Here is a 13,541-nt window from a genome sequence, read left to right as displayed (position 1 = left end):
ATATTATCAATAAAAAGCGTGATGAGAGGGATGTTACTCATTTAGTGAGATCTGAGTCAGTGAATGAGGAACTGACTGAGAGTCTACTTGTACCAAATTGCTGCCACAGCTGAATTTTAGTCCAGGGTGTTCAGAGAAATTAGTTTCTGCTTCTTCAGATTCACGTTAAAGCTTTCAGGTTTTCTAATAACTGGAATTCTTAGAAAGAAAGTGAGAAAGATACAATCAGTGTATTCTCAGAGGGGAAGGTGTGCACACCTTTTCCTCTGCATACAGATTAAAAACAAGCTGTTGTTATTGTACAAGATATTCAAAGCAATACTTGATACTCATAATATTCAGTCACACTACAGAGGCAAGTAAATAAAAAAAAAAATCAATTAAGTAAAAAAAAATAAAAAGATGATTTAAGGAGTTAATTCTTGACACAACAATCTCACTGCAAGGTTGACTGAGAAGCTGTTGTGAAGCTTTTGTTTCACATGGTCTTCATCAGCAGATTGTTTTTGATTTGGTTTTGTCAACCGCTGTTTCGAAGATCATAAATTACCTCTGAACCCCAACTAAGCCCTTAAAGTGCTTTAAAAAAAAACAAAAAAAACTTTCCGTGAACATCTACAACTCTGTGACAACGCTCCACAACAACTACACACCTGAAATTCGATATTGGTGCATTCCAAGTGGAAACATTGGTGCTTGTTATTCTTCTGCAATTTAAATTAATAAATATACAATTAGAGCTGAAATGACTAATTGATCTACAGAAAACAAACTGCCAATTCTTTCAATAACTGATTAATAGTTGGTTATTTGATCCCAAATTTTCTTGTTTAAACTCCCCAGAATGTGAGGATTTGCTGTTTTTTTGCCATTTAATATCATATTAAACTGAATATCTTTGGGTTTTGGCCTGTTGATCGGTCAAAAAACATCTGAAGATGTCCGCTTGGGCTTTAGGAAAATATAACGTGCATTTTTCTGTGTTTGACATGTATAGGCCATATGATTAATTGAGTCCTCAGTCATCAATAATGAAAATAATTGTTAGTCGCAGCTCTACTTACAGAAGATTTGAAATGTAAAAGATTTTAAAACTATTCGGACATTGCTGATTATTGAATATGTATTTATCCATTTCAATCCAAACACTAGAGGATGAAGAGTAAAGGATGTGCGTTAAAACTTCATCATCCATCTCCATCGTAACTACACAGGAAGTGTGACAGCTACTGAGACTTGGTGTTTTTGTGTGTCGGTGAGCACTCGAGCTCAGAGTGACTCATTGAGAGGAATTTAATGTGAATGAGTTTCTGACTAAGAGCATCTTTGAGGAACCATGTGTGTCTGTGGAGGAAAAAAAAAAGAAGAAGAGAAAAAAAAAAAAGGAAAAAAAAAAAAAATAAAAACAGGCAGCAGATGTTTGACTGGTTGAGCAACAGCAAAACAGGCCTCATTTCTGTGAATCAACTTCATCAGGGGAGCAAGTTCAAGCTCACAGCACATTTCCTATTACTGTAAACTTTGGTCTCTGTAATACTCCCCAGAGAGGGGACACACACACACACACCTCCCTACACACCCACCGAGCAGGCCTTTGCCCTTTCCTTCCTTAAATTTTCTGATAACTCCTTCAAGATTATTTCCTCACACAACACCACCAAGCAATGTGGGAATGCTAAGTGAGTATTCATGAACTATGTTAGTGTGTTCAAGTGTCTCAAACAGGGGTGGCCATTCTTACTGCCCACCCCTACCAGAGTCAGAAGGTGGTAGGTAGCTGCCTTGCACGGATTAATTACTGAACGGGCCAACCGAGTACAGGCATCTGCTAACGTTTCCTGTCGGAAAGGCAATCTAATGACCAAAAAGACACAAAAACGACTAAAAAGATACACTAATAGATCACAAAGAGATGCAAAATGAGATGTAAAATGACTAAGAGATGGGGAACAACCACAAACAAAATGAGACTTAACCGACAACAAAATGACACAAAGTGACTAAAAAGATCCTTTGACATCAGTGTACAGTACAAAACACGTGTGTGATCACTTCCTGGCTCCACACTGAGTTTCAGGCTCATCATGTTTCATGGCGCTCGTATTGACGAGTGGCAAAGAGGCACGGCGCTGTGCCCCGGGCCATGAAGTGTTGGAGGGGCATCTTTGAGAAGACTAGTCAATGTGAGAGGGCACAGGTGGTTTTGGTGGGAGGGGCTTAGCGGAGTGATACGCGGAAGGTTTAGCATTGTATGTTCAATTGTTACTGACTGCTGCTTTAAAGCTGTGAAACCTATTTCAGGAAAAAGACAGTCGGGAGCTTTTTCAGTCAAAAACAAACAAACAAACAGCAACAAAATGCATCAGCAGCAGAAGCAGAACAGAATATCACACACTGGAGGAAAATGCAATTTCCATTATTTAACAAAGTAATCTGACTGATTGAAAAGAGGCATTTCAATCTGACTGTTTATCATGTAGAAATACAAAGCAAGAATACGTGGAAACAGCACTGTTTTACAGCTTGTTTCATGACTCTGTTGGCCTGTTTATTTGTAATCTACCGCAGTAACTTCATGTTACTGTGTGATAATGACCCATTTCCACCAGGAACACGTGGCATTAAAAATAGGATCTCCTTTGATTTCCTCTTCAAGAAGCTTTGAAAAGTCTAATTTCATAATGTCTGACAGCATCATGTTTTCTTCTTCAGCTTGTTCAAGCTCTTTGTTGAAGCATTATGAGTGAAATATTCAAACCCAAGATTGTGGGTTTTTTTAATGGTTGCACCGTTTTATAAAATGGAAATATATAAGATGTCTTCTTTACCTTTCTGTACAAAAAGTAAAGACATAACTGTGGGTTTATGAATGTGTTAATGTACATTTTCCACAATATTTTGACATTTTACAGACTAAACAAGTAGCTATTAATAAAAAAAGAACAGATCAACTCATAATGTTAATTGTAGTCCTACAATAGATAGATCAAAATATTTTCAACATTAAGCTTGGTGATCTGTCCCAGTGATTTTTTGACCCTGCAACAACTTTTTAGTGTTGACTCCAAGTTCTTTTCAGATTGAGTCAACTCTCATTACCATATTTCAACTTCACACACAGAGGACTGATACTGTCAATATGAGACGCAGATATGCAACAGGGACCACATAGCTTACATATTGATGTGTGAAACTCCCCTTACAATAATATTTACAGTGTATATTATTAATGAGTCCTGTTGGACTTCATGAACTCTATTTCACCACACTATTTGGTGCATATTTATTATGTTGCACATGTAAAATCTTACACAAGATATGAAATTCTTCTTTATTTTTAGGGCGAGTTTTTAACACCAGGCCAAGGGCGAGAGTTGATGATTAGCATTTTGGGCTAATTCTAGCTTGTTCTAATTGATTGTGATGGTGTTTTTTATTGTTGCATCATATCATCAAATGGAGATATGAGACATAGTCTATCATTTTATACGCATTCCCCTATAGTCATCTTGAGAAATGTTGGGACTCTTTAGTTGCAGCTCTATATTAGATATTGAAATATTTTGACACATTGCCAAATGAAGGATATCTGACCTACTGGGCCTACTAATGCAGTACACGTATAAGACTACTTAACTTTTGTTCTTAGATGAATGAGAATTATTCCTGTCAAATAATCAAAAAAACAGACAAAAGGCGCTAATGTTGCATGTTCACTAATCAAAGTAACAACTTGCTTCACACACAAGTTTACTACACACACACACAGCCATAGACACTTGATGAAAGTAGCTCACACACAGACAAAGCGAGAGAGACTCTGCAACAAATGTGACCTCTCACCCACACAGTCACAAACACATCTACAGTTTATGCGCACACACACACACACACACACGTGTGACACACAGGATGTTTGGAGTCCAAAATCTTCCCAGGGTCCGTCTCGCAAGGCCATCGCCATGGCAACTGACAGACACACTCAACATTCCACTACCCCTCCGAGGGTCGCCGTAGCCAATGCTGTCCGGGGTGCATGTGCAGTGCAGGGTTACCAAACTGGTCTCTGAACAGATTTTGGAAAAGTATATGCACAATTATCCTACAGAACACACACATTTAAAGACTTACAGCATCACCCATCAGGGCCTCATCAGGCAAGGGAGACCTGACCAACACGTCTGTGCTTCCCGGTTTCAGGTTGGGATCACTGATGACTTTATTTTCCTTGCTGCATCCTTAATATTCCACATTTTTATTATTATCGACAAAACCCATCAAAAGAGCCAAATTCACAGTAATATGATCCTACTAACAAGTATCGTTTGTATTGCTAAAGCCTTATACAGCTTATTCTTCAGTGGCAAAGAGCTCCATTGTTGCCCAAAAACTATTAAACACATCAATGAACCTCACCGGTTAAGTTCCCATTCGAATTTAAACTGAATTTCTACAAAGTCTGCAAAAGAAAATGCAACTTAAAGCAATATTAGAAGTTTGTGTTCTCCAGACTGGTGCCATTAAACCATTGCAGAAGAAGGTGCAACGAGATGTTGTAATTAACAGAGCGCCAGTCAAACCTCAAAGGACCTAAAACGATGTGGAAAAGATTACGGAAATATTGCTTTCCACCCCACCCCCCCACGTGTTAATTTGTGGAAGGTTACAGCCTCCTCATCGCTCCACACAAATCTAATGTTTTTGTCTGCTGCAATTTTTCATCTCTTCAGTGACAAGTCACTTACATAGTATGTTTATACTGCACTACAGCGCATTATATTATTATTATTATTATAAACAATGCACAAACTGTGGCACTAGGTGAATATGGTCACTGTAGTTTATATTAGTACAACCCCCAAACATCGTCCTGCTGCTGTAGATACTCACCAGTATACCAAATCTGCAGATGAAAACAACAATTACATTATTTACTCAAGTTTCACTAACAGCTGTTTTAGGATTTAAAAAAAAAACTAAATAAAAACTTGTTTAAAATCTAGAATATATATTTAAGACCTGTGACACAGGAGCAACAAATGGGCCTGGTGTTGAGTGACACAGACAGGCTGGGGAAGTCTAAAAGTACTAAAAGAGATCTTTTCATGAGAGTGGTTGACATTTTTTTAAGTCGGCCTGTATTACGGGGGGATTTTTCTAATCTGGCTGAGGTGAACAGCTTGTAGCTCTGCCTGGAAAAATGTGTTCCTCTTTTTTTAATGTGTTTATACAATAGCTGGAGCTAACACTGTGCTGATCTGCAGCAGCTGGCATTGTTTTCACCCCTCTACTCTAATGCCAGACTTCACCACCTGCTGCTTGTGTCACATAGATAACACTCCTGAGGTCTTCCTCCATAGTTGTTGGGACAGAAATAGATTCTCTGAACTTAGCTCACTCCGGGTTTCCTCCATGACAGGGTGGCAACACTATTCTTCCTAAATATGCAGCAATCCATAAGATCTAAAGCCTAGTTAGTGGTAAGCATTGGTGGTTAACGTCTTCCAAAATCAGAATTGCAATGTGCAGCTGTAAGGATTACCCAATGTTAGTCATCATGCACGGAATCCTGATTAATTGAGAAAACATTCAATTTGGTTTGGAGGAATGCTCCTTACACACTTCACAACTTGTGTGTTTCTGTCATAAATAGCTACATTTACTTCTAAATTATCAGACGTTCCATGACAAAGCAGACATGCATGTCCTTCAAGTTTAAAAAAAATTAAAATAAATAAAAACAGTAATAAGGCAGAAAAGGCTTGTATGAACCTCTTTAGGAGCTTGGTGGTTTGTGCTGGGTCTCTTAATTTTGGAAGAAGACTTTGACTCAGAAAGCCAATCTAAAACATAACATTAAAAGATGTTTAAGAAGTGGGTTTTTTTTTCAGATCAGCTCTTTCAGAGTCAAAGAAAATATTTTAAAAACATACTTCCACTGAGTAAAACTCAGTCACCTTTGAACACACTTGTTTCTACAGGTGGAGTACAAGCCAGGAGATCACTAGAACTGATCACATTCACAATCCGCTCTATCTGTGGCATCATGGAGGATGTGGGAAATACACACACACACACACACACACACACACACTGAGCACAAGATGTGGGGTTACCAACACTGATAGAGATGAGTGTGTTCTAAGAAACCTGTCAGAAGCTGTCAGAGACGCAGCCTTCAGTAATGAATAAATGTGTCAGTTCAATGCGCTGCCCTCCTTGCATACTTCTCAGAAATACTGACATACGAGCCAATCATGCAGAAGTTAGCACACTCAAGATTCACAGAACTGAGTGCACTTCCTTGTAAATGAATTAGCTGTGGTTTTGCACACAAAAAAATTCACCAATTAGCAAGCCTGACAGAGCAGAAAAAAGGGAAAGAGCTAACACTTTTGAATTTGTTAAAAAAAAAAAAAAAATTTAACATTCAGCCTCTAGCCTATGATTGTAACGACAAGTTGTGATAGAAAACTACATTACAACAAGAAAAACTGTTTTAAGTCATAAAAATATATTGTAATGTTTACCAACACCAATAAAATCATCTTACTGAGTCAGGACAGCGTATGAGGCTAAACAGAAGAACTTTAGAGGACTGCTTACCTGTACTACTGTAACATTTCAAGTTTTTAAACAGCTATACTGTACACTCAGTTTACAGTTTGTTTAGGTACACTAAAAATATATAGCTGTCTAATACAGCAATCCCGCAGGAGGCCTTACCTTCATGTAGGTTATAATGTTTTTGGTGAAACTTTTTAAAAGATGTTGATTCAACTTCACTGTTATTTTGGAGGCTGCAGTTTGTGGTGCTGTTGAATTGTACTGCGTTATATATACACCGACTGGTGTTTCTATTGTTTTGTCCACCCTATTCATATCAATGGAGGATAGACTTAATAAAGGCAACTGTATATTTATTTCAATAGATAATAGTACATTGGGAGATAATTCAGACATTGTCTGTTGTGTAAAGTTGCATAATAATGTTCATTTTATGTGTGTACTGACACTCAGCTCATGCAGATCGTTTTGGAAATGAAAATTGACGTTTGAAAAAGTCAACTGTAATATTTCCTTCCAAATATCCATGTTACTCCAGATGATCTGCAGGCCTGACTGAACAGTTTTCATTGGAACTACATTTTTTACTGGGACTGCTCTCTAGCAAAGAAATAGTCCCAGTGAAAATTACTGTCAGTGAGGTCTGAATTGTCTTGAGTAACCAGCACAAGACATCTTTCTTTCTCGGTTTCTGACAAGTAAATGTCATTTTTTATGCTTTAAGCACCACAAAAAGACTTACACATGTACCCACGGTAATGGAGAGGTAACGCAAGTAAACGTGGCTATGTTAACCTAACTGCATGAGATATTTTCAGGTCGTCCTGGCAGCCTAATAATCTGGGATGTTGACCATGTGGTCAGAACGTCCCCGATTTTGAGTCTGGGTGGGGACTTCCTCTCTCCTCTCGCATTTCCTGTGTCCTTGCTACAGTTGCTATCAAATAAAAACACAAAAACGCCCCCCAAAAAACACATTTCTGTAAAGAAATTTCTGCTGATATGAATGAGAAGATGTTACTAGGTCAGTGTGATACTATAATAGTCAATTTCTGCACTGACTACTGTTTCATTGTGATTCAATTTAAATCTTGCTCTTATAATATATAATTCATCTGTACAAGATAAAAATCACCCAACAAAGTAAGACAAGATTTCATGATGACTGGTAACATCTTTTAATCCACCCAAAGGTGATTCGGTGGAGTAAGGTGATAGATTGTGCGATTGTGTGTGGTCATGAGCAATGTACACATGGGTACTGTTTGCACGTGTGCAGCTGAGTTTCCAAGTACTTTAACTGACTCTCAAAGGCTGTAAGGGAAACTACATTTTTTTTGCTTAAACTACCATGAAAAAAAGTACATTTTCAAATAGTTTTTGTCTTTTGTGTGTGACGCATCATTTTGGAAATCTACTGCAATAAAGCTTGCCGTCATTTGTAAACAGTGCATGTTGTTGTATCGCAATAATGTAATAATAACAATGTTAATGCCTTTTATTAGTTTGGTGGCATGAAACCTGGTCAGAGTGCTAAGTTAAAATTCACTCAGCAATAGATGGAAAATTGCTTGCATCTGTATTTTGTGTATCTAAGATTTTACACGTGTGAAACTCATCCACATGTGTAGGACTTGGCATGTGTCAGTTATGGGGGTGGGTGTGTGTGTGTGCGCGCGATGGTCAGTTAAGGGTGTGTTGTGTGTTCAGCAACTGTACACATGTGGAAAAGAGTAGTAAACGTAATCTTCCTCAGCATTTCTTTCTATACAATCAAGCATTTACTCCCTTTCTACTCTAACTCTTTGCTTATGTTATGAATTTCTATCTTGCCTTGTAAAATGTCAAGGCCGCTCCCCTTTTGGAGGGAAAAAAAAAGATCCTATACATGTCATTGCAATTTGATTTGGGTTTGGATTACAATTTTGACAATGTGTACATATTAATTTCAGGTTAAACAAACCTTTGTTTTATAGACGTCCAATAGTTATTTTGCAACGTTGTCTGAATCTGACCATGATACCTTAAAATTAAGGCTGATTGGCCAGCCGTCATGCCCCGTGTCCAAGTGGATCAATGATCCAACACAGTGGCCAGATATTGCTTATTCGGACCATCTACATATCTGATTGAATCACTAGGTGTCGTTTGGTTTTGTAAATAACCAACCAGTTAACCGCCAACAGTTTGAGCAAGGCTAGGCTGATATTTAGTTAGAGACCATGTTTTTAGTTTTTTATTTATAGTCATTATTTAGTATCAGTATTTACAATTCTTCCAAATGAATAAACATCTTAATCTCTAGTGGCTCATACCAGAGATGGGGACTCAAGTTTGAGACTCGGAATCAAGTCCATTAGTTAATAAGGTGTCATTGCATTGCACATTACATGGTTGTGCTCTGTAAGTAAAAACAGGTTACAGTTACAGAATCCCTTAAAGATATGCAGTTTTATAAGCAGCCTGGTTTGAACGCAGCAGGTGATACAACATTCATTATAACCACGAGTGACCTAAAACTTGACTTGGACTCTAGCTCAGAGACTTGAAACTTGACTTTGACTTGTGAGCATCTCTGGCTCATACACTTGCCAGCATTGGATGGGTACAGGTTATTTTATATATTAAACCCGAGGTATCAGACCTCAAAGATGAGAAGCCGGAGATCCAGATTTGTATGTTTATTTGTTTAAATCTGTTACACACTTACTTATTCTCTGGTAAGCTATCTTAAAGCGCGGTTCTTTCACCCAAAAGGGTGCGCAGCCTTGGCACTCACTTTTAACCCCAACATTAATGATATTAATCATCACTGTGGAGACTAAATCCTGGCCAATCTGATATTTTTCAGGCAGATACAGAAATTGATTTTCTAAGAATAAACTGAAATGTGTATTTCTCAACTTGAACAAAGTTAAACAATAAACAATATAACAATAACTAGTAAAACAGATTATACATTATATTTTCATATAATAGTATACTATTTTACCACTAGTTGAATATTAAATCCAGTTACAGCTGTTTCATTTCTGTGGGTTGTTGTTTTATTTAATGCTTGTGCAAGAAAAATTATATTGGTCTCTAATTTGTTAATGCTACGTACTAACTTGTCAATAATCATATTGTATAACATTTGAAAGTTTGCTGTAGCCTGTTAAAAAGTGACTGACAAGCACGTCGGCTTAATGAAAAGCTGAACATGTTGAACAACAAAAGGCACCGATACAGCTAACGTTAAATGGTCAGCTAGCTGAACCCAAACCTTCCTTATCTTCTCCCTGTTTTCTTATGTCTTACCACTTCTGTTGCTGACGACATTGCCGTCACCGAGCGACTATGTTTTGAATGATTAGCGGGGGGCGGGGTTACGGTAGATTGTTGTTTTTAAAACAATAACCGACTTCTGGCACCGGGAAATGCCCAGAAGCTGGGAAAGAAAAGCCTTCTCTTGTCCTTCCTTTCCCTTCTGCCCCTGTGCCACACCATTGTCTCTGAATAAGCCTTACTGTGCAGTTTTGCCCCTTATGACCACAGTTCCTGGTACCACTGAGCCAGAACCAGGTTTATATAGGGAAGAAGATCTATCCAGATAACATTTTCCACACAAGAGTCAAAGCAAACTCTCTAAATGTTTATAACACAGGATAAAAAGGAACAGTTTGCTTAGTGAGAAGCTACAGCCCAATTAACAATTCATCTCAGCTGGCAACAGAATAAAAAAAAATAAAAAAATAAAAAAGAGAAAAAAAGGCTTTTCTTTTAGAGGAAACTGAGAGGCACAGATAATGAATAAATGTTAGCTGTGTTTGGCCTTGTAATGGAAACCAGGATAAAGAGTTGCCCGGAGAGAATGAGGGGAGGGGGCTAAGCTTTATTCTGAGTCACATCTCTAGCCCTGCTGAGTAGAAGTGAGTGGAAAAGCATGGAGAGAAGAGGAGGGAGTAAAAATATACAGAAATGTACACACAGGACGTCTGCAGGGTTCATTTATGCAATCCACTTTTAACGTCCATTTTAATTCCACACAAAATGAAATTTAATGTTTTCCACAATTATAATGGTCCAACTATGATGGAAAACCAGTTGACACAATAAAGCCTACAATTATTTATTAAGTATATAATGGCTGCGAACAACAATTATTTTTTAGTATAGATTAATCTGCAATTATTTTCTCAACTAATTGTTTAATTGTATAAGTCTATGAAATGCTTAAAAAATTGTGGAAAAACAACACATATTTCTCAGAGGTCGCAGGGATGTCTTCAATTTGGATTGTTTTGTCCAACTAACAGTCATATATGACAAAGACAAGAACAAAAACAGAAAAGTATCACATCTGAGAAGCTAGAAGAAAAAAAAAAAAAAAAACCCAGATTAATCGATTATCAGCACAGCAATCACATTTTAAAACTAATATTACTGTCTACAGCAAGAAAGACAAAATTCAAAACATTTGTAAATTAAATTTAAGGCTTTTCAAAACTTCTAAGGCCTTTTTGTGGAAAATTGAATTCAGTGCTTTTAAGCTGCCCTAACACAAACCAAAAGGGGGTAGTTGTACCAGATTTTGTTTACATGCACATAGTAATCCATTTGTTGACAATAATCAAATGTGTATTATAGTATAAGTGGAAGCACCAATAGAAGAGCATGTGCAAAGATGAATTCGCACAGAAACAGTAGCCAAATTTAAAAGCAGAGGAAGTGTATTTGTAGCCCCGAGACTTTTCGTAGATGAGAAACAATTTTAGAGCAGAGCCGACCTGAAGCATAAGCAAATGAAGACCCCTAAAACCACTACCCGACGATAAAGTTATCAAAATAAACTTCTGTGTTCATTTTAATATCATCTAAATCTTATATTGTAAAATTTTAATATTTATCATTACTGCTTGGGCCCCAGAAACTCTGGCTCTGAGACAGAGTGAAGCATAGCTATTCAATACACCCAGTCCTGCCTTCATGAAGATTATAATGTTCAGTTTTGTTTTTGTATTGCGTTATACTGAAGGTGTTTCTATAATTTGTCCTCCCCATTTATAACAATGAAGGTAGGCTGACTAATACCAACTGAGTGTAGATACTATTTTGTTTGTCTAAGGAGAGTCTTACAGTGGAAAAACCTTAAGCAAGCACTGTCAAACAGAGTGCCATGGATTGAAAAATATGGTCATTCATCAGGAGTCACAACAGTGCCACACTTGTTTACATGACTACAAACACCATCTGGTATTGCAAATAAAAAAGGGAGTACTTCTAGTATTACGTTATTACATTATCGACAATTACCCTTACTCTGACCTTGACATAATGGTGCTTGGTAATCTAGTGCTGCAGGTGTGTGTGATGGTGTGTATGGGCGTTTATGAATAAGAAGAACAGAGGCCATGAGAAAACTGTTGGGTGATGGTGTTGAACAGCTTTACTTTGGGGGCTTTCCACATGCAACTCAGCAAGGTCATGTGCACTGGCACTGTGGTTATACACAGAGAGAGACACACACACACACGATAAGAGTCCAACAAAGACATTATGACAGGGGGAAAAGAGCACACATTTGCGATGCATGAACAATTAAATATTATAATAATAAATATGATGTTGAGCATTCGTTAATGCAGGCACAGACAGCATGACAACCCCTTCTGCAGAAAAAGACACTGAACTAGAAAGAGACTGAGCGAGAGATCTGACAAACATCTTGACCACATGACTCTAACCACTCTACTTCCTTTAGATGTTTCTATAGATTTTTGTCACAGTAAAACACACACACACACACACAGGCAAACAAACAACAACAAAAAAACACTCCTCAACACTGTGAAAGAAGTTTTCCACTCCGTATGAGAAGTCAACAAATATAAACAAATGTAACAAATGATGTGAAAAGCTGGCTGCTGTTGTAAACTGTATCCTCTGCGAGCTTTGTTCTTCACCACATCTTAGCTTAACTTCCTCTGCTTTTCGTTCAATTTTCTTTTTTGATATTAGCAAGCCTTTATGCACAATGAATTTACAGAAATGTGTATAAAATGATATCCACAAATATTTCCATTTAATGTAATGGTCCAGCCATAACAGACATGGCATCTTTCATCCATCCATCTTATCCCCATCTAGCTGCGGAAGCAGCAGTCTATGCAAGGTAGCCCTGATTGCTTCTTATGCAAGTCTTATCGTCTAGGGTCGGGTATCGTTTCAATTTTGTCGATTCTGATTCTAGATATCGAATCCAATTCTTATTGAATCTCGATTCTGATTCCAACCCCTTCACCACAGATATTCCACCATCCCCCTTCTCTCCGTGCGCATCTTCCCCTTCATGGCTAAAGTAAAAGGAGTTTACCAGAGGGGTGTCACTCTGGACTCGTATCTCAGAAAAATACACTGCTCAAAAAAATAAAAGGGAACACTTAAACAACACAATGTAACTACAAGTCAATCACACTCCTGTGAAATCAAACTGTCCACTTAGGAAGCAACACTGATTGACAATCTGACAAAATAGACAACAGGAGGAAATTATAGGCAATTAGCAAGACACCCCCAATAAAGGAGTGGTTCTGCAGGTGGTGACCACAGACCACTTCTCAGTTCCTATGCTTCCTGGCTGATGTTTTGGTCACTTTTGAATGCTGGCGGTGCTTTCACTCTAGTGGTAGCATGAGACGGAGTCTACAACCCACACAAGTGGCTCAGGTAGTGCAGCTCATCCAGGATGGCACATCAATGCGAGCTGTGGCAAGAAGGTTTGCTGTGTCTGTCAGCATAGTGTCCAGAGCATGGAGGCGCTACCAGGAGACAGGCCAGTACATCAGGAGATGTGGAGGAGGCCGTAGGAGGGCAACAACCCAGCAGCAGGACCGTTACCTCCGCCTTTGTGCAAGGAGGAGCAGGAGGAGCACTGCCAGAGCCCTGCAAAATGACCTCCAGCAGGCCACAAATGTGCATGTGTCTGCTCAAAC

The 13,541-nt window shown here is 38.2% G+C and overlaps 2 protein-coding genes across 2 annotated transcripts in view; one reads left to right on the top strand and one right to left on the bottom strand.

Annotated features, from left to right (window-relative positions):
• lrfn1 (leucine rich repeat and fibronectin type III domain containing 1) overlaps positions 1–13,541 on the top strand; it is a 158,426-nt gene that overhangs the window by 44,218 nt on the left and 100,667 nt on the right. The window lies entirely within an intron of this gene.
• LOC123985337 (SH2B adapter protein 3-like) overlaps positions 1–13,541 on the bottom strand; it is a 53,691-nt gene that overhangs the window by 11,374 nt on the left and 28,776 nt on the right. Inside the window, exon 3 of the mRNA XM_046072819.1 lies at positions 4,132–4,238. Within this exon, the coding sequence (XP_045928775.1) occupies positions 4,132–4,238 (107 nt within the window). The remainder of the gene's footprint in view (positions 1–4,131; positions 4,239–13,541) is intronic.

Source organism: Micropterus dolomieu, linkage group LG17 (genome assembly GCF_021292245.1).
Source record: "Micropterus dolomieu isolate WLL.071019.BEF.003 ecotype Adirondacks linkage group LG17, ASM2129224v1, whole genome shotgun sequence".
Taxonomy (NCBI): Eukaryota; Metazoa; Chordata; class Actinopteri; order Centrarchiformes; family Centrarchidae; genus Micropterus; species Micropterus dolomieu.
This window is presented reverse-complemented; position numbering and strand designations above follow the sequence as displayed.